The 26494-nt window shown below is 37.6% G+C and overlaps 2 protein-coding genes across 3 annotated transcripts in view; both read right to left on the bottom strand.

Annotated features, from left to right (window-relative positions):
* LOC106062539 (uncharacterized) overlaps window positions 1-23040 on the bottom strand; it is a 29538-nt gene extending 6498 nt beyond the window's left edge. Inside the window, exons 1-12 of one of the 2 annotated variants that reach the window (XM_056044381.1) lie at window positions 22850-23040; window positions 13850-13959; window positions 12698-12913; window positions 12023-12149; window positions 10243-10376; window positions 9405-9553; window positions 7180-7302; window positions 5532-5643; window positions 2486-2652; window positions 2243-2341; window positions 1759-1848; window positions 639-762 (exon numbers count right to left, since the gene is read on the bottom strand). In XM_056044381.1, coding sequence (XP_055900356.1) covers window positions 639-762; window positions 1759-1848; window positions 2243-2341; window positions 2486-2652; window positions 5532-5643; window positions 7180-7302; window positions 9405-9553; window positions 10243-10376; window positions 12023-12149; window positions 12698-12913; window positions 13850-13952 — 1444 coding nt within the window. In that variant the 5' untranslated portion in view covers window positions 13953-13959; window positions 22850-23040. The remainder of the gene's footprint in view (window positions 1-638; window positions 763-1758; window positions 1849-2242; window positions 2342-2485; window positions 2653-5531; window positions 5644-7179; window positions 7303-9404; window positions 9554-10242; window positions 10377-12022; window positions 12150-12697; window positions 12914-13849; window positions 13960-22849) is intronic. The other variant, XM_056044373.1, reaches the window with a different exon arrangement.
* A 1045-nt stretch (window positions 23041-24085) lies between these two features.
* On the bottom strand, window positions 24086-26224 carry LOC129926828 (uncharacterized). The gene is made up of 2 exons (XM_056033240.1): window positions 26089-26224; window positions 24086-25234 (listed from the first exon to the last, which is right to left on the bottom strand). The coding sequence occupies exons 1-2, from the start codon at window positions 26114-26116 to the stop codon at window positions 24444-24446; spliced, it is 819 nt and encodes a 272-aa protein (XP_055889215.1). The 5' UTR covers window positions 26117-26224; the 3' UTR covers window positions 24086-24443.
* Window positions 26225-26494: the final 270 nt, after the last annotated feature.

Here is a 26494-nt window from a genome sequence, read left to right as displayed (position 1 = left end):
CTTTCTCTCGTACACACACTCTCTCTTACACACACTCTCTCTCTTACACACACTCTCTCTCACTTTTTCTCTCTCTTAAACACGCACTCTCTCTCTCTCTCTTACACACTCTATCTCACTCTTTCTCACTCTTTTACACTCTCTCTTACGCTCTCTCTCTCTTACGCGCTCTCTCTCTCTCCCTCTTACACTCTCTCTCTCACTCTCTCTCACTCTCTTACACAATCTCACTCACTCTCTCTCAATCTCTCTCTTACACACTCTCTCTCACTGTATCTCTTACACACACTCTCATTCTATCTCTCTTTCACACTTTCTCTCACTCTCTCTCTCAATCTCTTACACACACACTCTCTCTTACACACACACTCTCTCTCTCTCTCTCTTACACACACTCTCTCTCTTAAACACACTCTCTCTCTCTCTTACACACTCTCTCTCACTCTCTTACACATTCTCACTCACTCACTCTCTCTCTCTCATTCTCTTACACACTCGCTCTCAATCTCTCTCTCTTACACACACTCTCTCTCTCTCTCTCTTACACACACTATCTCTCTCTTTCTTTCTCTTACACTCTCTCTCTCTCTCTCTCTCTCTCTCTCACTGTGAAAAACAAAAACGTAAACCAGCCTTACCGTCGATGATGATCTGGTAATAGTTACTGTTCTTGTCTGGGTAGCAGTTCCTGACGTTGATGGTGCCGTACATAATGTTGGTATAGTCCACGTGGTAAATGTTCATGTCCATACTTTCGGTGTTCTGGAGACAAGGGCAACAATCAATGAAATAAAACGTCATCACTTTAGGAAACAGTCTCTAGATTTCATTGGTTTTCATTCCCTTCTATTCCCCCAGTCTAGACATTGTCATACAGAACTTATTCTAAACTTTAATTGCACAATCATTAACATGCTTATTTTTTTGTGCACAGACATTTCCATTGTAATTCCGTTTGATTTCCTTAACCGAGGAGACATCATTTTGAAACTCGGGGAAGAATGAGGTTTTGAACTTTGGAATTTTTAGGACGCCCCTGTTTTACATTATTGCAAGCAACGTAACCGCCCTAAAAACAAATGAGACATCCGCCCATGGCAAGGTGAAACAGACAACTTTTCGACTTAGCACGATAACAAATGTAATGCTTGCAAACCTCAAACAATCTTCAGGAAAAATAAGTTCACTGTTGCATTCGCTTCCTACATTGGGAGTGTCACTATTGGCGTTTCAAAAGTTCTTATTAAACGGCAAAGTCAAGTATCAGAATTTACGAATTAAGTTTTTTTTTTTTATTTTTCTGACACCTTCTTATGCAAATTGCCGAAGTGGAAAAATTCGAAGTTTATTTTGGATTCTAGTTCTAGATGAGATATCGTCAAGTGATTTCCACTACGGTGCTACATAAAAGATCAGAAGTTTTATTTTACAGAAACAACACAAATTTTGCAGGAAGCGTGGTCTAAGTACGCTTGAACTTGGCTTGTCTTGGCTACCTATGACGGGGGCTCGAGGTTCGACACCCGACTTGGGCAGAGCTGTGTTTACTGAGCGCCCAAAGGCAGCACGGAAAACCTGCTCCTAGATACCCCCTCCCCCCACTGGTTCACAAGTGAGATTGGACCATAGCGCTCTGAGAATTCTATAAGCATGAAAGTAGCGCTATATAAAAGATACAATAATAATTACAACATTACAAAATATTTAATCCAGTAAAGTAACGAATGCAGTCAATGAATCATACAAACGAAAACTTACGTTGGAAAGCCACGCCCTGAATCTCACAGGTATCCGGAAGTGGCCATTTTTATAATACTCGTTTCCATCGTTCCAAGATTTCACATCAGGCTGGAAATACAAAACCAGATTGAACAAATAGTAATAGACGAAGAATAATAAAACATTTAAAATAATAAAACATTTCTAGATAAGATATTTTATGTCAGCCCCGCACCACCCTTTTTTCTTACATCATATAGAGACATAACTAGTTACAAAACATGCACATAACCCGGACACACGACTAGTATTGCTACTTAGATCTAGTCATTTGTACATGTTGATCTGATCAAAGAAATAAACTCTGAACAAATTCGGACGACTGGATGCTGGACATGATTATATAATCAATATTTTCAAAGAAAAAAATTAAAAGCTATAATAATTTTCTTCGTTTGTTTAAAGGAATGTATTTTATTTAGAACATAATTTTTTATAGAAATAGAAAATAAGATTTACTAACCGGGGCAAAGTACCATTCAATGACAGCTTCCTGATCAGGGGCAGTAAGTAATGTTGTCTTGGCGACCCAAACATCTGCTGTCATGCCTCGGACATTCCTCTGTACAGATGAGGAGGTAATAACAAGATGGAATATGAGAAAACACAGTAAACCAAATAAATTAAATAAGCTAAAAAAATTAAGAAAACTCGTTTTGAAACTATTTATTTTCCAAATGAGTAATGTAATGGAGCAGAAACTTACTGTTCCGAGATAGTTGTATTTTGTGCCGTCGTTGTAAAAGAATTGATTTGGAGTCAGAATTTTGACTTTACCATTGGATGTGATGAAGTCGAAAGGTAATGTGATGTCGTCTGTGATGTTCAGTACTGTACAGTACTGCATTTGATTGTCAATCCTGTATGAGAGGCCTGAATACGGCGTGTTAATACAATTTAGATTTAAACAATGTTATTATAATAAATAATATAAATAAAGAATGACCTAAAGATTAAAAAAAAATGTTAGTATGACTAATAGGAATATCTGCATTTTTATTAAAATATAATATCCCGGGCAATACTTCTCAACCTCTGTGACAAGTCAAAAGCTGGCTGTCAGAGTCACCACTCAAACTGATCACAGCATTAATTATTATTTATTATTTATTCATTTTATTTTAATTATTTCCCGTTCTATCCCCAATTCCTTCACTCACCCCACCACTTGCTCTCCAGGCTAGACTTAATCCCCACCTAGATAAACACAGTCTCTATGGTCTTACCCGCCGGATGTCTGACGGTCGCAGTTGACACCACCTTGGGTGGAATGCAAGTCAATCTTTCCCCCCCCCTCTCTCCCACGTCTCTCTTTGACCAAAGAGATTACTCGGGTCAACACGCCTCTCGACACTCCAAGGTGCGACTCTTGTCGGATTCACCCACGTGAGAGATAATCTTTGGTCGATCCCATTTCCTGTTTCCACCCACCTCTTTCAGGGCCTTTATAAAGTAGAATGGATACAGCCAGACCCTCTCATTTCTCATTCTAAGCTGAGCAATCGAGTCTGGACTATTTCATTTATTCTTACTCTTAGAGGAATACCTGGTGGTAAGCCGAACTTAATCACAAGTTCCATCTTAATTACTGTGTATATTTCTCACTAGATATTATCATGTGTATTTTATTATTTCACTTATGTTTAATTAGTGCATTGTGTATTTCTCACTGTCGTAAGTAGAAAACATAAACATGGCATATGTATATATTTGTGTACTGCATTAATCTATTATTGCTACGTTGCCCAATTGATCGTTATTGCAACCATGTATATATTTGTACATCTTATTTTATTCCCTTTATCTCGGCTGACTGCCTTGATAATTTTACTAGCGCACTAATACTGCGCTTAGAGAAGAGATATGAATTATCTCCCCTTTAGTCATTCTACTTTGACAAGAGTCAAAGCGCGCTCCATTGTTCTCGGCCGACGGTCGTATGTATACAAACCGTCATGGTCGCTGACCACCGCCCATTTCCCCCCCCCCTCCTTTTCTCTTTCCACTCGTGTTGTTTATTTGAGATTATTATTTCCCCTTTTATGTACATTTTCTATTGCTACTATCAGCCATCTATTTTCCAAACCCCATTTATCATCATCTCCCCATTGTGCTCTAAAGCAATTTTACCAATCTGACGAATGCACCTCAGTCGAGGGCATCGATAAGATGCATGAGAGACATGTCCTAACTTGTCTTTATTTATCCGCAGCCTCCCTCGGGTGTCTGCCTATTTACCTGCCTATTTATCGGATCAATCACCTATTGCCTTTGTACTTAGTGCTATTCAGCACTGCACCACTGCCTACTTGTTATTGAGTATCATCTACTGCCTACGTGGATCTACTCAACTCTACTACTTGGCGCTATCGGCTCTACTTGCCTGCCTATTCGACAGCCCACCTGTCAACTGATTAGGTACGACGTCCCAATAGACCCAGAATCTGTGCGAGACGTCATAGCTACGCCAAACCCTCTGAAACTCACTGGACTTATCCTGTTAGCTACGCTGCCCACGGCAGACCCGCTCTGCCCGCAGTACACTTGTACCCACGGTAGCCGGCCACCCGCCCTACTGTGCCACTACAGATATCAGAACTTCTGATTGATACTCCACAAGAACTGAATCACCGGCGTCCCTCTACCCGCTAGAGCGCCACCTCCAGCTGCAGAACCTCAAGCCAGGACACAGCCAGCTGCGACCCAAGCAGGACAACCAGCTAAGTTCAGAAGACAAAGTGACATACTCTCTTATTAAGTGCAAGAGTGATAGTCAAATAAAGTATTGACTAGAGATAGATGCAAACCCTCCCCCTTTTTATTCTTCTATGTAAATATTTATGTAAATAAATATTCTTTAATTTTATCTTTTGTATCTGTCTTTCATTGCTTGTCTCGTTGCGTGTCTTCTCCCGATTTATATGCTGACGGGTTGGTGTGTGATAATTGCAAAAATAATCATCCCCTAGACATTAAACCAGCCAAACTCACGTCACACTCCCTAACCTGTCACAGCCTCCTCGTGGCGCTCGGGTGGAAAAAGTCTTTAGAGGAAACGTTGTGGTACCTAAAGACCGAGTTCAATGCATTAACGGGGATGTAAGAAAGCCCCAACAAACATCTCACTATCCACACATCTTTCTTCAAAGGGTCGCTTTTATGGCGAAAATCCTAACGGCTGATATGGTATGCAGAGAATGAATATGGGTGAATTACCCCGGTGTTCTCGACCTTCGACCTCGCTTCTAACCCGAGCTTCTTGAGATATGAGCCATTGGTAATAGGGATGTAAAAAAATACATCTGCTAGGATCTTCCCCAGACAGAAGGTTGTTCAGACAAGCAAATGGAGAAGAGCTTCCGTGGGACTAGAGTTCGTCAAGTGTTGTTAGATTCAATTCTTTGGACAATTACAAGGTAGAAGAATATACCCTTAGCCTGAAAATTGTACTTTCACTTGCCCTTGTTTAAACTTCTAATGCTTGTATAACTTTAAATGTATCAATGTATTTTAACGTGAAGGTTTTATTGTTGATTAGGCTGTTTACATTCAGGTTAGTATTAAGGGCAGAGAGAAAGAAAAAGACAGAAAGAGGGAGAGAGTCCTAAAAGACAGAGCAAAACAGAATGCTAGACAGAGAGTGGAGAGACATACAGAAAGAGAAGTAGAGAAAGAGAGAGAGAGAGAGAGAGAGAGATTATTCGCAAATGCAACATTTTTCAATTGAGACTTCCCCATGATTAGTCACCTACCCGAGTCATAGTCTCTGATGTAAGTGAAGTGGTTCATGCCGCCAGTTGTACCAATGTCTTGCATACCTTGCATCCTCATGACAACTATGTCATCGTCGGAGTCATAGAGTTCCTGGAGATTAAGCAGACTACCACATCAACATGGAACTACCACATCAACATGGAACTACTACATCAACATGGAACTAATACATCAACATGGAACTACCACATCAACATGGAACTACCACATCAACATGGAACTACTACATCAACATGGAACTACTACATCAACATGGAACTACTACATCAACATGGAACTACTACATCAACATGGAACTACCACATCAACATGGAACTACTACATCAACATGGAACTACTACATCAACATGGAACTACCACATCAACATGGAACTACTACATCAACATGGAACTACCACATCAACATGGAACTACCACATCAAAATGGAACTAACACATCAACATGGAACTAATACATCAACATGGAACTACTACATCAACATGGAACTACTACATCAACATGGAACTACCACATCAACATGGAACTAATACATCAACATGGAACTACTACATCAACATGGAACTACTACATCAACTTGGAACTACTACATCAACATGGAACTACTACATCAACATGGAACTACTACATCAACATGGAACTAATACATCGACATGGAACTAATACATCGACATGGAACTAATACATCTACATGGAACTAATACATCAACATGGAACTACTACATCAACATGGAACTACTACATCAACATGGAACTACCACATCAACATGGAACTACCACATCAACATGGAACTACCACATCAACATGGAACTACTACATCAACATGGAACTACCATATCAACATGGAACTACTTTTTACAGTTTAGCGCTTAAATTTAATCTAGTCTTGCAAACATAAGTAGCCTATATTTCATTTATCTCCGGGCCATATTTTACAATACGTGACTTTTTAAGAAAAAAAAAAAAGAAGAATTTCCATAATTTTTCCAATTATTCTACATATATTAGCAATTTAATAATGAAGCATGTCATTGAGTCCCAGGGTTAAGATGTGCATCATTTCGCGTGGCTACGTGACCCTTCCTGTGAAGTAGACATTGTGTCACATACAGCAGTTCAAAATACTTCTTAAAATACACAAGAAATAGACAATCAGATGAAAATTAATCTTCATAAATTTAATTCTCTTTGTGAACAAAATCAGCTAATGGTTAATACTAAATTATTTATGTTTAACAAATGAAGGTACTCTTTTGTCAAGTCGTAGGCTTGACTTGTACTAGGCTAGAATTTCTATAGGTCAGTGATGCCCATTCCTTCTTCTGACTATGAGTCACATAAGTTTTGACACTGACTGCATCACCTCAAAAATATCTAAAGGAACTTAGGCTCTGTTTGTGCATCTATTTGATTTCATAAATGCTAAATTGCATGATTTCTCCATTTGCAAGCGTTTTATTTGTGCTAAAGTGTACGATATGATTTAGCTATCATAATCATATGTGTCCTTACCTACGAAAACACAAAATAGCAGGTATAATGTTTAGCATCAACATTTCTGTGGATTTGGTTTTTCAGGGTTCAGATTTTGTGTTAACAACGAAACAAAACAAACTTAAAAACTCACCTCCACGTAGCGCACGTAACCTTGGTTACGGTCTATAACCTCACCAGCAAACTTGATGTAGCTAGGAGACGCGGGAAATGGTCTGTCGCCTGCACGACCTTGGCAAATGATTCCTGACGGTGTCTGGGTCAAGAGATGATATGTATAATTAGTGGGAGGGGTGGGAAAGCGAACCAAAAAGTATCTGGTGGAGTTAAGATGAAATATATGTATCTACCTTAGGCCTTATGCGAAATGTAAATCAGCAGACGAGCTCCTCAGAAAAAAAAATGGGGGAAGGCGGAGAAGGGGCGCAAGGTAGTGACAAAGGAGAAGTGAATGAAGCATTTTTTTATAGGACAAAAAAACAATAACACATCTGTTGTATTTGTAGACACAGATCCATATTTCATTGTTACTCAAGTAAAAATGGCATTGTTATAGATGTCAACATACACACACACAAATAATTAAAGTAAAGTTGTATCATTTTCTAAGTTGGACTTTTCAAATTGTTTTTATAAAAGACGTCTGCAGCTAGATGAACTCCAAACGCTGTATCGAAACATTTTAAACTTGCAATTCTCTTTGTGCTCTTGTCCTTCCTATTGTCTCTTTTTACTGCATGGCAAGTGACGTTTTGGCTCAACCGTTTTCACGTTAGCCATTTTGGAGCAGGCCATTTTGGAGCGGGCCATTTTGGAGCGAGCCATTTTGGCGCAAGATGTTCAGAAGATAATAGTAAAAACACGAAGTTTTTATAATAATTTTTTTTTCTTTATTTCATTGTTTATATAATACACACACACTCACCCGCCCCCCCCCCCCCCCCCCCCCCGCCAATCTAAAAAAAATGTAAGAAAGGATTGGACTACTTTGTGAATACATATCGCAAACTCTGATATTCCTATTTAAGATCTCGTTATTGACACTCGCTCACCCCCATCTTCCCTTGGTCTGTAACGTACAGGATAGGTTGTTGGAAGGTACATAATGACGTATATTTTACAACTGTCTTTTGTTTTAAAGTTTATGTTTAATTGTAGATGAAATAAACCATTTCTTCAGTGAAAGAATTGCATCGATTTTTCTATCATTGTTTTCCTTTCTTTTTCGGGCAATATTAAAACTCACTCAACATTATGCTGTTTAGTCACGAAGCAAAAATTACAAAACAAATTTAAATCCAAAATATAAAGGACAAAGATAACTCTTGTTCTTCACATAAACAATACAAATAGACACAGACACACACACACAAACTATAGTCATGTATGACGCAATGTCAAACACAAAAACGACCACCGCGACAAAACGGTGGTGGCAAAATGGCTAAAAAAAAGTTGCGCTAAAACTTTCTTTTTTGTCTGTCGAGGTCTCTTGCGTGAACAAAACAGGCCCTCTAGGCCATGCCTTGAGCACGATGATAATCTTTTAACGATCTCTACAATTACAAACGTACATGCTATGCTACCTTGAATGTCGCACTTCAGTACTGTCCCGTTCCATCCTTTTAGAACGATTTGATGTGCGCTCTTCTTAATACAAGACATAGTGCACTGAAGACGCCAGGAGAATACATTTATGGCGTCCAGAATGTAAGACACTCTAATTAGTGCATTGAAGACGCCAGGAGAATACATTTATGGCGTCCAGAATCCAAGACACTCTAATTAGTGCATTGAAGACGCCAGGAGAATACATTTATGGCGTCCAGAATGCAAGACACTCTAATTAGTGCATCGAAGACGCCAGGAGAATACATTTATGGCGTCCAGAATGCAAGACACTCTAATTAGTGCATCGAAGACGCCAGGAGAATACATTTATGGCCTCCAGAATGCAAGACACTCTAATTAGTGCATCGAAGACGCCAGGAGAATACATTTATGGCCTCCAGAATGCAAGACACTCTAATTAGTGCATCGAAGACGCCAGGAGAATACATTTATGGCGTCCAGAATGCAAGACACTCTAATTAGTGCATTGAAGACGCCAGGAGAATACATTTATGGCGTCCAGAATGCAAGACACTCTAATTAGTGCATTGAAGACGCCAGGAGAATACATTTATGGCGTCCAGAATGCAAGACACTCTAATTAGTGCATTGAAGACGCCAGGAGAATACATTTATGGCCTCCAGAATGCAAGACACTCTAATTAGTGCATTGAAGACGCCAGGAGAATACATTTATGGCGTCCAGAATGCAAGGCACTCTAACTGTATCTAACCGTATCTGTTTACCTCGAATACAAAAGGCTCTACTGATTCTTTCCAGTTGAAGAAGTTGTAGTAATGGTGTATGGTGGTGAGGTCCTTGTGGAGCAGGGCAGAACCGACGATCTCAATCATGATGGGAACTGAGCCAGTGTCAGGGCGTTGCCAGGTTTTGTCTAAGATCATTGTGGTTGGGGGAGAAATAGAGACATTTGTGTTACATAAAACTTTTAGGTGACACATAGTTGTACAGACTGATTAGGTTAAACCCTAAACACAAAAATTACCCCATTCCCAGAAATGACTCGAGCTGAGTTGGGTTTTCTGAGTAAAAGAACAGAAACTTTCTCCCAGAACATCCCCTCCCACCAGACACACAAAAGAGATTGGAGCATAGCGCACTTAGCATGCTATCTAACATAAAAGATGCGCTATACCAAAGTAATTAAACAAGAGTCTTTTTGTCTAGATCTTTCCTACCCACACTGTCCCTCAGTGAGATCGATATCCTTTAAGCCATCGATTGAATCAAATCAAATCAAAGACTTTTGCAAGGGAACGAGTGAGACGAGACTAATGACAGCAGCTAAAGAGGACATATAAAAAGGGAAAATATAAATATAAAGATTTAATTAAACGCTAAAAGTTGAACATAAACTCTTAAATCTATTCAAACTTTATTTTTAGCATTACCGTTTCACTGACCACAAAAAGTTTTATCATAATTTCATTTTGTCTTCTTTTATTTAATTAATTGTGTGTGTGTGTGTGTGAGTGTGTATGTGTGTGTGTCTGTGGTTTTTCTCTCTCCCTCTCTCTCTCCAAGCTAAAGAAACTGTACATCGACCTTGTCTTAAAAACTCACATGAAAAATGGTGAGTCACGTTCAGGACTGCACTCTGGCCTCCAAACTGCCATTTCTGGCAGGAGTTAAAGGTAATAGTGTCCATCCCTCTGGCAGTGCCGGTACTTTGTTGACTGAGTACTATGTCATTGGTTCTGTCAAACACAAGGAAAACTTAAATAACTGTTAACAATAACAAGATATGTCAATCTAAGAGAGATAACTGCTACTGAAAAGAAATGTTTAATCCAAGAAAGGTAAATGTGCTAATAAAAGATTTATTTAAATTTAAAAATCAAAAAGAAAACTCCTGTTTGTATTTTGAGAATAAGATATATACCGAATGTTTTCATTATTATTAGATATTTTGTATCATTATTATCATTAATGCAGTTTCTATAAACATTAACAGTGGTGGCACTTCAACTCGTCAAACTCCATCAGTAAAGATTACTTTAGCACATGTTTACATTTACAAAACAAAAGCGGACACATGGAATTTGACTTATAAAGAAATCATGCGGCCTCTTAATTTTATAGGAATCACTTGTCATCTTATCGAAAAACTTGAACGAAATTAAACTTGGTAGAAGGATTTCAAAAGAGCGCGTCTAGCAACATTGTTCCCAGTTGGCTAGGAATGCATTATTTATATTGTCAAACTCGTCAATTTGAAAGAAATTGTACTTGACTGATGAGGTGATGTTAGTTGAATTAATCCCCTTTATACTTTGTGTAAAGAAATAGATCGTTTGAAACTACTGACAAAAGATAACATAAAACGTTCTATTTTCAGAAGCACTTAGCTGGCACAGTGGCCAATGCATTGACTTGAGGATATTTGAGCCTTGGAGTTCGAATTCAAATCATACTTTTTAAAAATAAAATGCATTTTAAAAGCGATTACGGTAACATTCACCCAGATACTCCCTTCCTCCCCCCGCCCCCCCCCCCATTTTTTCCCAACTTGTCCTGAAAAATGAAATGATCATAGCTCTTTGAGAAAGCTAAAAGCACAAAATTGCGCTAAACAAAAACAATAGATACAATATTTGTAAACAAACAGATTTATTATTGTTAGTCTAGATTTAGATCACATTTAATTGCATGATTGAACCAGACTAATTGATAGAATTGCACTTAATAGAAGCTTTGCTTTTTTAAAAGTATTATTTAAAATTAAATGGTGACAGACGGACATACACACTACATAGAACTATGGGGAAGTAACAACGGAAATGGAACAAACTCGTCCTTCTTTTTAAACTTCTCACTTATCACATGACTCTACTGACTTTGCCTTCAAGGCGATTGACATTCGAATGAATGATAATCAATTGCGACTAAGGGGACAGATTGATAACAATACTGGTTACACATACTTACATAGATACATTGCATGTACACTTATCACATAAAATGTCTCAATGTTAACACATATTGAGGTTGTAGGGTTTTAAGGATTCAAGAAGAGAGCTTTCCGTCAGGGGCGCCAAAACAAAAAAAAAACGTTCTAAAGAAAACACTCGGTTATGGGCTTGAAGCAAAGCTTGTTAGATATGACCGCCCTGTCTGTTGATATACTAATGATGCCGAGGCTACTGGCCAGGAGGAATAATTTAGAATTGTATTTGCTCAAGACATGTATCAAACAGAAGAAGCTAATCACTGTTGAAACAGGACGGTGATAAAAAGGCACAATGAGTAGAAACTAAAATGGAAATGGGGAAAAGGCCGACCATTACATTGATATATATGTATGTACGTATCATGTATGTATACATCTAGAGATAAAATGTACCCGAATCCTGATTGACCAGTCAAATGTAAGACTGTCATTGGTACTTGGGCATTCTTTCCGTCTTTGATACCTCCAACAATGAAAGTGTCTGGCTGGTTCTTTAGATCAGAGAGGACTGTACAGGTTCCTAGGGAATTTTAAGAGAGTATTGCAACAATTGTGAAGTTTTAACAGAGTATTGTAACAATTGTAGAGTTTTAACAGAATATTGTAACGATTGTGGGGTTTCACGAAAAATGTTCATTTTACAATTCCACTTATCAGCTTTCAAATTTTTCATGGGCAAAACCTTGAGCCTGGACACAGCTCTAACGATTTTCCTAGAAAAAAATGACAGTTTATGTATAGAAAAAAACAAACTATTTGGCAACTAATCCTTAATCTTCGGAATCGAAGACTTTGCCAGAGGGCTTTAAGTTTAAAACCTCTTCCAGATGGTTTTGAGTTAAAAATCCCCTCCTTACAGAGAGTTACAGAGAGTTTTGAGGTTTAAAAACCCCCCTTCAACATTATTCTAAAGCAAATTACAATCACCAAATTCTATGAGCGTAGCTAAAGATTTTTTGAGTTTGTTTTTAAAAAAATCTCCTACAACCCCCTCCCCCCCCCCGAAAAAAATCCTGGCTACGCCCATGTGCCATTATTAGTCATAAAATACAATTCTAGCAAGTCTACCTCTGCCTACTGTGTAGTCAAAAGATAATATTTCATTGTCAGCGAAATAAAAGTACAGATCATTCTTCTGTCCGGCATCATAGATGTTTAACCTGATCATGTTCTGGGACTGGCTGTAGTACATAATCATGTTGGTCACTCGACCAGTCTCCACGCTGACTGTCTCAACGTCGACTGTAAAGTCATTGCTCAATTTCAACAGCGGCGGTGTATTGGCTGAGGAGAAAGACCAGAATAACAAAATACGTAGATGCCGCACAAAGTGTCAATGTCGACAATTAAGTCGTAGCTTTGTTTTGTTGAACAGAAAGTAATTAATAACAAATATTTACAGGGCTGGACTGTGTCAAATTAATTTACTATTCAGCCCACAAATCTCTTGGAATATGATGGGCATTATTCGTTAGATATGGCCTCCTTCAGTAGGAAAGGGACTATGTATCATCTCATAGAAGTAGAAATAAGATAAAGGCCTAGGAATTATGATTGGCTGTGTTCGGAACGATGTCAGCCACAGATCAGTTTCCCCCTCTGCACGCAGCCAATGTATCTAAAGGACTGGCAAGTGCTGATACAGTTTGGGTTCAGCGGTGTCGGAGGCTCTGCGAGGGTGTAGCACTGAGTGCTGCAAACTGCCTAATGGTCGCCGTGAGAAAGCCCTTCTAATGATTTGGTATAGCTGTAAGGCAGCAGAGATTTGAATTCAGAACTTTCCTTCTCCTAGGTGGGTAGCTAAGGCTAACGAGCCCCTCCTGACCAAAGTTTACTGGTTAAGCGCCAGTTTCTCGCCTTCTCCCCTCTTCAGTTCTACTGTTAGCGAAAACAGTTCCAATATCTAAGCCAGACGTGAAGGCCAGGAGTTGGGCCTGTTCTACAATACTATAAAACTATAAGCTTAAATCAATGTTTGTGTTACTCGCTTTGTCTGACTGAGATTTTACCAGAAGCACGGTTTACGTGGCTGTATTAGGTTATTTGTACATCGTATGCTCTGTTCAAGTTCTTTTATAAAAGGCGAGGACCAGTAACAACGAGCCGTTCCCAATTGAAGAAGAGGCGATAAAATCGTTTACGGATCTTACTGCCTTTAAAGGCAACAATTAAATGGCGAACCCACCGGCCCATGTGGTGCCGGCCCTCTGGAATACTTACTGGCGCTGCTGTATTCTTGACATACCGGAGGTAGTGTTGGTACTTGAGCTTGACCAACTGTACAGGACACTAGAGCCAGGCTGAACAGAACAGTGGGCAGCATGATAGCTCTATTGAAAAAAAAAAAGATAAAAATGAACGCCCAAAGAAAGTTTGAATTGAAATACCAAGTTTAAAACAGAGTTATCTCTCAATGCTAAACAATAACTATGAGGCTGAAAAAATCGACGAAAACTAGGTCTCACTTCGCTAGGCAGACATTGAACAGGGGCTGTCTTAACAGTAGTCTACGCGGGACACCGGGACAATGTCATATGAGTGGCCCAACCCCAACTGTAACTCAAAATATCATTGCAATAGCGTTTAAGGTAATCGGTATAGTTGCCTGACAGGCTTCAACACTATTAAGTAAAAAGGCATTGTTTAGGAAAACTGTCTGCAAATATTTTCACCAGACTCGTACTTCAGTCTGTAGCGTATTGAGGTTACGCATATTTGTATGATGGTCTGATGTTAACAAAAGAATCTTCATATTTAGAGGACCGCCACAGGCGCCTGGCCTTGGGCGGTCTCTCCTGATTGTCATCTGGCCTATGTCTAGAAATAATAGTCTCTATATTCAATTTGGTCTTGAAATGTTAAAATTATAAAATCAGCGTCAGGAGTTGTTTTTAGTGTAATGAGCTTTCTTTTTTTCTAAAGCTTATATCAACTCATTCTGTCTGTCTGTCTAGTACAAAGTTCGAACTCAGATCAAGTTGAAGCTTTGCACAATTATTTCTTGCACCTAACAAAACATGAATAAATTAAAAAAATTAAAAGATAGTTAATTAAATTCAGCAATTATCTATTTTGTTTAACACCAACAATGGAAATTAATCCTTCAGTATTCACAGATGCTAAATATGTCGGGTTTTGGTCCTTAGATAATTGTACACGTCATATCTTCCACACGCATTCTCGGATGAAACTTTTAACAATTGTTTATTGTACCTTAGGAAACATGAATCGATAAAAAAAATATAGTCACTGTATTATATTTAATTAATTATTTTGTTTGATATCAAAACATTTTTTTTGTAAACTGAATACTTCATCGTATTGTCTCCATCTCCTCGTGCGTTAATTTATTGATTTGTTTGTGTCAGAGTAGATATTTTTAAAACATTTATAGCTGTCATTTCTACAAAGTCACTCAACTCGCCATTTAGTCTCAGTGCATGTAGGCCGACAAGTGTATGTCAGAATGTATTCAGTTTTCAGTTTTAAATGTTAGATTTGTGGATTGAGAAAGTCACATTATCAATCAGCGCAATTTTTTTTTATTATACATAGCATGGGCGTAGCCAGGATTTTTTTTCGGGGGGGGGTATGGGGGGGGGTTCTCCCCCCCCCCCGCGTAAAGAAAATTATATGTGTTTAATATGTACATAATCTTTATTACATTCTGACCCTTCATTCTTTCGGAAGACGTTTATTGTGCCCTAGAATAGGTTCTTCCATGAGTTAGTGGAAAAATTGTAGATTTCCCGACATAACTAGCAAAGGGGTCTGGGGGAGCGCTAGCAGCCAAGCACTATTTCTGATATTGAAAACCAACAAAATGCATATTCTGAGGTATCTACAGTGCATTTTCCTGCTATTAAAAAGTTCTATTTCAAAAACCTAATGTGCTATTCTTACTGACTTAGACCCTCACTTCATTTGCCTTCAAGCTATTTCCATAAAATTGTAGACTCCCTGCCATTACTAGCAAGGGGGTCTGTCAGAGCGCTAGGAGCTCCCCAGCGCGGGGCGAAGCCCCGCCGTCAAGCACTATTTCTGGTATTGAAAGCCACCAAAATGCATATTCTGAGGTATCTACAGTGCATTTTCCTGCTATTAAAAAGTTTTATTTCAAAAACCTAATGTGCTATTCTTACTGACTTAGACCCTCCCACGCCGTTCGGAGCATTTGACGTCAAGCTGTTTCCATAAAAATCTGTCAGTGGTAATGTCTGAAGCCTCTTCCCACCTACCATGAGGACCTCCATGAATGAGTGGCGTCAAGCTGTACTAGGATATCATTGCAACTCTTCTTATGCGTAATTCATTTTGTCGGAGAACATGACCCGCAAACCTCATGCGTCGCTCTCTCACAATCTTACTAAGGGGTCGACTCCCACTTCGGCATAGGATTTCCTTGATTTAGACCGGATCTCTATAACTGACTCCTAAAATCTGTCTTAGCCATCTTTGTTGAGCTACATTTAGTTTTTTTCGATTTCGGTAGATGACTATTCACTGCAGTTTATTAATGGAGCCCTGCCACTGGTAAAAATGTGTAACCTCTCTTGAATACGCTCTTGGAATTAAGTGACTGTAGTTTGCTTTAGATTTTATATCGAAAAGAGAAGTTTTATCGTCAAAATCTTCTGTTGGGGGTTTTTTTGCACCTCAAAATGCTCTGTAGGGGGATCTTAGACTCAAAACCATCTGGAGGGGTTTTAAATTAAAAAAAAAAGCCATCTGTAGTAGAAGGGTTTAAATTCAAAACCTCCGATTGGATTGGCTACGCTCAAATAATTTTAGTGTGTAATTTTTTTTTTTATATTGAAGATGTATTTTTAGCACCAAACCCCTCTGAATGGGGGTTTAAACTCAAAACCCCTTTCGGCAACGCTCATAGCCTTTTGAGTGCGTAATTTGATTTTTTCTTACACTGAAGATGTATTTTTTTATCCTCAAACCCCCCTGGCGGGGTGTTTAAACTCAAAACCCCTTTGACTACTCTCATAGATTTTAGAGTGAGTAATTTGCTTTTATTTATATTGAAGAGGTACTTTTTAGTTTCAAACTCCACTGGAGGGGAGTTTAAACTCAAAACCCCTTAGACTACACTCATAACATTTTTAATGTATAATTTGCTTTGTTTTTATTATTAAAGAGGTATTTTTTACCTTCAAACCCCGCTGAAGTGGGGTTTAAACTCAAAACTGAGTCATAACATTTTGAGTGCGTAATTACCTTTTTTTTATATTAAAGAGGGGGTTTATCGTAAATTTTAGACGGGGTTTTAAAATCAAAATCTTCCTTAACTGTGCTCTTGGAATTAGGGGATTTTCGTTTGCATTTTTTTTTTGTTATGTTTTATAGAAGAGGGGGAGTTAACTGCAAAAACCCCAGGTAGGGGGTTTAAAACTCAAAACCCTGTGGTAGGGGGTTTTAAACTCAAAACCCCTAGTAGGGGTTTTTAAACTCGAACCCCTCTGGTAGGGGTTTTAAACTCGAACCCCCCTGGTAGGGGGTTTTAAACTCAAAACCCCCTGGTAAGGGGTTTTAAACTCAAAACCCCTTTGGTTGTGCTGGGGCAAGTGATGGTTTAGTATTAAAATCTCACCTAAAATTAACAAAATCAAAGCAAAAAATCAGTCACTAAATTCCGACTCCCCCCTTCGGGGGGGGGGGGGGGATTTCATTTCGGGTGGGGGGGGTTTAAACCCCCAAACCCCCTCCCCTGGCTACGCCCATAAATTACATAGTTTGTAAAGTATACAATCATTTATTTAGTTAGACTACAAAGGCGTGATACGACGACTAGATATAACATTATTACATACTTGATATAGTAGACTAGAGCAGGCGCGGTGTTTGACTTGTAACAGTAAATCTGACGATTTCCATGTCATTATACAAAGTTTTAATTTGATAATTATCTCCACTACTGGTAATACTAAGAATGTATTGATTGTAAGCCAGTAGAGATCACATTCATAGTAACAGATATTATTCTCTTTATGCATGAGATCGTTCCCACTTGTATGTTGTTCTTACATGACGTAAACATGGGCGTAGCCAGGATTTTTTTTGGTGGGGGGGGGGGGGGGGGGTTAGGGGGGATTCCTAGCCCGCCCCTCCCCCCCCGCGGAAAAAAAAGTATATATATATATATATATATATGTGTGTGTGTGTACGTAATTAATCTTTATTACCTTCTGACCCTTTCAGAAAACGTTTATTGTGCCTAGAATAGGTTCTTCCTGGAATTAGTGGAAATCTTGTAGACTCCCCGTCCTTGCTAGCAAGGGGGTCTAGGGAACTTGTAGTGCTCCCCCAGCGCGGGGCGAAGCCCCGCCGCCGAGCACTTTTTCTGGTATTGAAAGCCAACAAAATGCATATTCTGAGGTATCTACGTTGCATTATCTTGCTATTAAAAAATTTTATTTCAAAAACCTAATGTGCTATTCTTACTGACTTAGACCATCTCACGCCGATCGGCGCATTTTCCGGCAAGCTGTTTCCGCAACTCTTAATATGCATAATTCTTTTTGTCGGAGAACATGTCCCGCAAATCCTCATGCGACGCTCTGTCACAACCTTACTAAGGGTTCGATTCCCAGTTCGGCATATTATTTCTTTGATTTAGACCCGATCTCTATAACTGACTCCTAAAATCTGTCTTAGCCATCTTTGTTGAGCCACATTAAGTGTTTTCCAATTTCGGCAGATGACTATTCACACTTTATTAATGTAGCCCAGCCACTGGTAGAAATTTGTAACCTCTCTTGACTACGCTCTTGGAATTACATGCCTGTATTTCGCTTTAGATTTTATGTCGAAAAGGAAAGTTTTGTCGTCAAAATCATCTGTTGAGGGGTTTTAAAATAAAAAATCTCTGGAGTTTGTTTTTTTTTAATTCAAAACCCCATTTAGCTACGGTCATAGAATTTGGTGACTGTAGTTTGCTTTAAAATAATATTGAAGAGAGAGGTTTTCAACTCAAAATGCTCTGTAGGGGAATTTTAAACTCAAAACCATCTGAAAGGGTTTTAAATTTTAAAAAAAATCATTTGGAGGATGGAGATATAAACTCAAAACCCCTCATTAGCTTAGCTACGCTCAAATAATTTTAGTGTGTAATTTGTTTCTTTTATATTGAATAGGTATTTTTTAGCATCAAAACCCTCAGAAGGGGGATTTAAACTCAAACCCCCTTTTGGCTACCCTCATAGCATTTTGAGTGCGTAATTTGCTTTATATATATATATATATATATATATATATATATATATATATATATATATATATATATATATATATATATATATATTAATATTGAAGAGGTATTTTTCAGCTTCAAACCCCGCTGGCAGGTGGTTTTAAACTCAGAACTCCTTTGGCTACGCTCATAGATTTTATAGTGTGTAATTTGCTTTTTTTTTTATGTTGAAGAGGTACTTTTTAGCTTCAAACCCCAACTGGAGGGGGTGGGGGTTAAACTCAAAACCCCTTTGGCTACGCTCATAGAATTTTGAGTGTGTAATTTGTTTTTTTTTATATTGAGAACAGGTTTATCGTAATTTTTGGAGGCGGTTTTAAAGTCAAAATCTTCCTTAGCTATTTTCTTGGAATTTGGGGATTGTCGTTTGCATTTTTTTTAGTTTTGTTGATAGAATAGGGGGATTTAACTGCAAAACCCCTGGTAGGGAGTTTTAAACTCAAAACATCTGTAGGGGGTTTTAAACACAAAACCCCTGGTAGGGGGTTTTAAACTCAAAAACTCCTGGTAGAGGGATTTTTATCTCAAAACCCCCTGATAGGGTTTTTTTTTTACTCAAAACCCTGTGGTAGGGGGTTTTAAACTCAAAACGCCTGGTAGGGGGTTTAAACTCAAACCCCCCCTGGTAGAGGGATTTTTATCTCAAACCCCCTGATAGGGTTTTTTTTTTACTCGAAACACTCTGGTAGGGGGTTTCAAACTCAAAACCCCCTGGTAGAGGGTTTTTAACTCAAAACCCATTCGGCTGTGCTGTGGTAAATGATGATTTAGTATTAAAATCTCACCTAAAATAAACAAAATGAAAGCAAAAAATCAGTCACTGAATTCCGTTCCTCCCACCCCCCAGGGGGGGGGGGTTCATTTGGGGGGACCCCAATCCCCCCCCCCCTGGCTACGCCCATGGACGTAAATATGTTTTTTCCCCCCAGTTTCCTTACAGTTTTCTGCTATTACAGCATATTTTCTGGTCTATGGTTTGGAAATAAATCTAATGCCATGATCATCTGGTCATGAAAAAAAGTATACTATTTAAAAGTATATATTTAAAAAATATGTTGTTTAGATCAATGCGCTGTAGATTCCTGTTTTGAACTAGAGAAAGATGAAACACCCTGTAGAGTGTAGAATAACAAAATGTATCGACGTAGAAGTAACCAAGCAAACTTTATGTTTTGGTATCAAAGAAATACCACTAGAAATAGATTAAGAATTGATAATTCGTAGAAAGAGTGCTTAGAGAGTAAGCTTGTTTTGTAATAATTACAGACCTACAGGCAAGTGTGTGTGTATACTGTCAGACCGAAGTGACTTTTAATGTGGAGGGCATTCATGACAGATTGACTGTCTGAACTGAATTGAGTTGTAGATACCATTGTTTATTAGTCTGGTTGCTTATGTTTGAATAAGTAATTTGTTATAAAAAAGTAGTTGTACTATCTATATAAAGACTTGAAGTTTATCAGTAAAGTTAGTTACTTTTAGTTACTTAGCAATGAGAGTTTCCTCATTGTATTAATAAAGTTAGTTACTTTTAGTTACTTAGCAATGAGAGTTTCCTCATTGTATTAATAAAGTTAGTTACTTTTAGTTACTTAGCAATGAGAGTTTCCTCATTGTATTAATAAAGTTAGTTACTTTTAGTTACTTAGCAATGAGAGTTTCCTCATTGTATTAATAAAGTTAGTTACTTTTAGTTACTTAGCAATGAGAGTTTCCTCATTGTATTAATAAAGTTAGTTACTTTTAGTTACTTAGCAATGAGAGTTTCCTCATTGTATTAATAAAGTTAGTTACTTTTAGTTACTTAGCAATGAGAGTTTCCTCATTGTATTAATAAAGTTTGTTACTTTTAGTTACTTAGCAATGAGAGTTTCCTCATTGTATTAATAAAGTTAGTTACTTTTAGTTACTTAGCAATGAGAGTTTCCTCATTGTATTAATAAAGTTAGTTACTTTTAGTTACTTAGCAGTGAGAGTTTCCTTATTGTATTAATAAAGTTAGTTACTTTTAGTTACTTAGCAATGAGAGTTTCCTCATTGTATTAATAAAGTTTGCTACTTTTAGTTACTTAGCAATGAGAGTTTCCTTATTGTATTAATAAAGTTAGTTACTTTTAGTTACTTAGCAATGAGAGTTTCCTTATTGTATTAATAAAGTTTGTTACTTTTAGTTACTTAGCAATGAGAGTTTCCTTATTGTATTACTGTGTGGCAAACGAGTGAAAAAAGGAAGGAAGCAAAATGAAAAAAATTGCTCTTTTAGAATCTACTAATGAATCTCTTAAATGTTTAAGTACTAGATTGCTAATGCATTCATTACATTTACTGTAACTACCTTTAATTTTAATTGTATATGCTACAACTACGTATACATTTGCGCCACGCTTTCATCAAGGAGAAGTGGACACCAGGTAGGGAAAGGCTTCAGACAGATCGCCCAATGTGAAGAAAGGCTGGGCAGGGTGTAGGTCAAGTACATATACTTTAATTATATTGATCTTTAACTGTGACAACATTTTTAGCATCATCAGCATAGAGACTGAGTCGTACTTAAGACCTAGTATTTTAGCCACGTGATCAAACGTTTCACGTTGAAATCTTAGTGTGGTCAATCGTCATCATCATCAAGAAGTTCCATTTGAGTGAAGGATTGCGAGGCTCAAATCTTCTCTTGCAAAAAAAAAACAACACCTGGACCCTCTGCAGTTGAATGCACGTCTAGTACCATACAGGTCAAGACCTTGTGGTTTGATAGACCTGTCGAGACTAAGATCACCATATTTGGGGGCATTCGAAGAAAAATTTAAGACACGATTTCCTCTTCTTCCAGCAACAAGGGCACGGTGATTCTTAGGCCTGAGTTGCGAAATATGAGTGGCCCATCTTGTTTAGACTTGGTCATCCTCCACTACGAGGTTTGCAGTCAATTTGCGACTATGTTTCATGAGATTTCATTTGTGTGTCCTTCCAAACCAAACACTTGAAGTGAAAGAATTTTAAGATTGAATCAACATCCAAAATGCGAGTGAATCAAAATTAATAAAAATTCATACATTTATTAGTCATTTTATCTATTTGTTTGACATGACGTGCTCCATTGATTAATTCCTCGAACGGAAAAAGATTTTTTTTAAAAATGAAAGATCAAAAACAATCTATCAAATTTACTTATTTTAAACTTAAAGCTAAGTCTTAAATTTTTTGATGATATCAACACATACACACTCTTGCATTGTTATCTCTACAACACACACTATCATTCACACATTAGAAAAGTAAAGCTCTAGACGCACACATTAAGAGATAAAAGAAATACAAAGTGTTGTGATAAAGAGATTGAAGATGAACCTATCTAATGGAGGCGTATTTAGGGCAGAGTAGATCAAGGGTGATAACTTTCTCCAACACCCACTAATTAGTGTGTAACTATTTATCCTGAATAAAAACCATGACGTGGGGGCCATCTTTAGGCCCCTGGTGTAATGAGGTCCAAAACATGTCACCATTTTATTTTCCATTTACAAAAAAAAAAAAAAAAAAAAAAAAAATAATTACCGGATTTTAAATTAATGGTTGCTATTACAGTTTCTTAAATAAAATTAGATGGAAATTTAGATTATTCTTCTAGGGTAAACTCTGTATTCATTTCAATATCTCTGGAGAAAGAAACCCCCTCGAAAAACATATGCGGGCGGGTAGGGTTGGGAGGCAAAGTTTAGAGGTATCAGTGAAACCCCAAAAAAAAAAAAATGAAAACAATAGAGATAGGATAAATGGGCGAAAAAATTCGAAAAAGAAATAATAATTTTTAAAAAATTTCTTCGCCTTTTTTTTTCAAACAGTAAATTTTTTTTTAATGGATTAATTTTTCAATATAAAATTAAAAAAAAAAATGGAATAGACTTAAATATATGCTGGAGATCTAAGCGAACCAGTCAACTATAAAAGAAAGCAGCACTTACCCTTACAAGAGCACCACAACAGATCTAGCAAGAATTATGAGCCAATCACCTCAGTCTAAGCACTTCACTCAATCAAGCTACAGAGACAGGCTAATGACAAAGTCTCATGCCTGCACCACTAATTCAAACTCAATCTCAACATTAATTCGTGAAAAACAAATATGTGTGTATGATAAAAAATTATCTTTCGCTTTTATCTGATTGTATTTTTTCCCAAATGACTATATCTTGAATGATTGGCTTCAGTGGTGGCCTGGTGGGTGGACACGGTAGTACTAAATATATAGGCAAGTGTGTTTCATGACTTTTACCGTACACGGGCTAAACGACCCATTGGACAAAAAAAAAAAAAAAAAAAAGAATGGCGTCAAATGGGATATCGTCATAAGCCTGTTAATTAAACGTTTTTTTTAAACATCTACTGACAACAAGGGTTATAATTCCTTCTCCGTTAAAACAACTACGGTCAAATCAGATTCTGATGGTAGAACTTTACAAAATGACCTCCGACAACTGAAATAACATGAATGATAGATAGGTGGCAACTTAGGCAAATGTAAACAGGTTCATTGCACTGAATGAAATGGATGCGAGCCCCCAACTGCCTGACATAAACCACACAACGCATCTCAAGAGGCCGTTGTAGTTCAGAGAAGGAATATAAAAGGATCTCCCCAGTGTGCTCCGCATTCAGCCTCGCCTCTAGCACAAGTGTCTTAGGATAAAGAAACCCCGAAAAAAAAAGATTTCTTTCATTTCAGGCCGGCAAGTAATTCTTCCATTGAACTAGAGTTTCAATACACCTAGTCCCATCTCTAATATCAATAACACAATTGGTAAGAGGTAATCAACTACAAGACAAGTGACAACTTTAAGAAAACTAGCTCCTTCTTTTTCTTAATCCCTCCAAGTTCCCCCAACTCCAAAGTGAGCGTGAAATTGTCAATGAGAGGTAATCGTGTATTTTTTTGTTTATCATAGTCCTATTTGTTGTCATATTTTACATGATCAATGTTTTGACCTCTCACGAATCTTCTCTATATTCTTGATGTCTTGAATTGTACTGATCAATGTTTTGACCTCTCACGAATCTGCTCTATATTCTTGATGTCTTGAATTGTATTGATCAATCCTTATGTATTAACATACATGGCAGAAGAATAAAAAAAACAACAAATAATTTACGTTAATAAAAAAGTCTTTTTTTTTTCATTTATTTCTAAACGCACAATGTAAATAAACCTTAAAGTATATGCGAGTATTAGCAATAAATGATATCAAAAATTAGAGAGAGACAGACATAGGAACAGACTAACATAGAGTCTACAAAAATTATAATACTACGAAGTAATGTTGAACAGAATTCGGATAACTCGATACTATACTGTTTAAATGAAGGTAAAACACATGCATTGGCTTCACCTATAGTAATGTTTTCTTTAAAAAATACTTCAGTATACAAGTAGATAGATGTAAGTCTACGTGATTAGTCATCTTCTTTAACTCAGAGCTGAACATTTGTGTATGATTAAAAACAATTGGATTAAACAAACGCTTTAGCAATAATTGTTCATGAACTTTTGTCTAAACTGATTTACTGATAAGGTGCTTGTATTCCATTTACACCAAAAATATCCGCGGTACTGTCATGTCTGAAGTCTTGCTGCAGACAGTCTTGAAGGCGGAAGTTTTCTGACTGCGCTTGTCGATGAAAAGGTCCTCGAAAAAACATTCCGGATTTTCTCGGACCAGACAGTAATGGCTCAGACAAAGGCGGAAAGCTACTCGCTTGAACATCATCTGTGTTGAAGGTTGATCCTTGAAAGTGGAAAACTGATTTATTTACTGCGTGTAAAAGTTTGGCTACAGAGAATGTGTGAATATCGTCTGCTGATGAGTGTGGCGTTCTGGTTTGGAATATATCCGGCAAGGATCTGTACAGTGAGACATCCGTGATTATTCTTATATTCTCTTCATCCTGGTGGCTCTCATCAACAACACCAGCGTTTAAGACTCTTTTCTTCGGTCTTTTCTTGCGTGGTTGGACTTTGCCCTTTTTCATACAAGATGTTATGTCAGATACGCACAGAACTATGAATACGAGGCTGATTATAATGCTCCCCACCGCCCCGATGGAAGTGGCCGTTGTGCGAGGGTCAGGCTGACTGTGTTTGGTTCTGCTCAGAAAGGAGGTGGCCTTCTTGTCGACGGTCAGTTGTTTCTCCAGCTCCGCCGCTTTCTCTTTGGCTTCCTGCTCAGTGATGGCAGCTCCCGCGGACAAGTTGTATCTGGCAGCGCTGCATGGGCACGTGCAGGTGTCAGTGTTATAGACTGCACTCCACAGAGTGGAAGTTAAAGGACTAATCAAAGGTAGGTACACCAGGCCTGTCAATAGAAAGTTAAAGGACTAATCAAAGGTAGGTACACCAGGCATGTCAATAGAAAGTTAAAGGACTAATCAAAGGTAGGTACACCAGGCCTGTCAATAGAAAGTTAAAGGACTAATCAAAGGTAGGTACACCAGGCCTGTCAATAGAAAGTTAAAGGACTAATCAAAGGTAGGTACACCAGGCCTGTCAATAGAAAGTTAAATGAATTCATTGAATCTCAAGATGGCGGAGTGGAATGGGACGTTTAGACTATTGAGAAGAAGCAAGGAAAATATAGAGTAATGATTAGCTGAACACTTTGAAGATATGTCAGTTCTAAAATATAAATATTACGAATTATTATTGTTAAACAATATAAGAGCTACAAAATCTATCTATCTATCTATCTATCTATCTATCTATCTATCTATCTATCTATCTATCTATCTATCTATCTATCTATATCTTATAGAAAAAACGATAAATAAATTAGTCTTTTATTACAGTACAAAATGGATACCACAGAAGAAAATGTATTTTAGAATAACGCTCTATTTTTTTTTATTAAAGAATTAAAAAAGACTAGCATTTTACGATGTGGGTGGACTCTAGAGTGTTCTTAAATACCCAATAATAATATGCATAATAATAATAATTGTGACTTTTGAAACTACTTAACGATTAAGATTTAAATAGGTAGCACTCCAGGCACACTGATGAAACACTCTGATAGAAAAAACAAAATCAAGTAAAAATATTTGTAAAAGCTAGTCGAAGAAAGGAAAAAAAACGAGCATTGGTTACTGACTTAAAAAGACCCAGAAGTTTAAGAAGAAACAAATAGTTTCTCTGACGACATAGTTAACTTACCGAGAGATAATGAATATATTCCTGTCATAATTACAAACAAAATTGTGTTCGTCGTAATGAATACTAACTCACAATCTCACTCCTCTATACTTCCCGCCAGAAATATTGATTCAATCTGCTTTGCCTTGCAGTTTAATCTATCGGCTGTAAACAATTTTTTTTATTGATTTACAATTTCCCAACGTTACTTCACTGTGGTGAAAGTGTGATTGTTGTGGTGAAAGTGTGATAGCTGTGGTGAAAGTGTGATAGCTGTTGTGAAAGTGTGATAACTGTAGTGAAAGTGTGATTGCTGAGGTGAAAGTGTGATTGCTGTGGTGTAAGTGTGATAACTGTGGTGAAAGTATGATAGCTGTGGTGAAAGTGTGATTGCTGAGGTGAAAGTGTGATTGCTGTGGTGTAAGTG

This window comes from Biomphalaria glabrata, chromosome 1 (assembly GCF_947242115.1).
Source record: "Biomphalaria glabrata chromosome 1, xgBioGlab47.1, whole genome shotgun sequence".
Taxonomy (NCBI): domain Eukaryota; kingdom Metazoa; phylum Mollusca; class Gastropoda; family Planorbidae; genus Biomphalaria; species Biomphalaria glabrata.
Note: the sequence above shows the minus strand (reverse complement) of the source record. Positions and strands in the feature narration are given on the sequence as shown.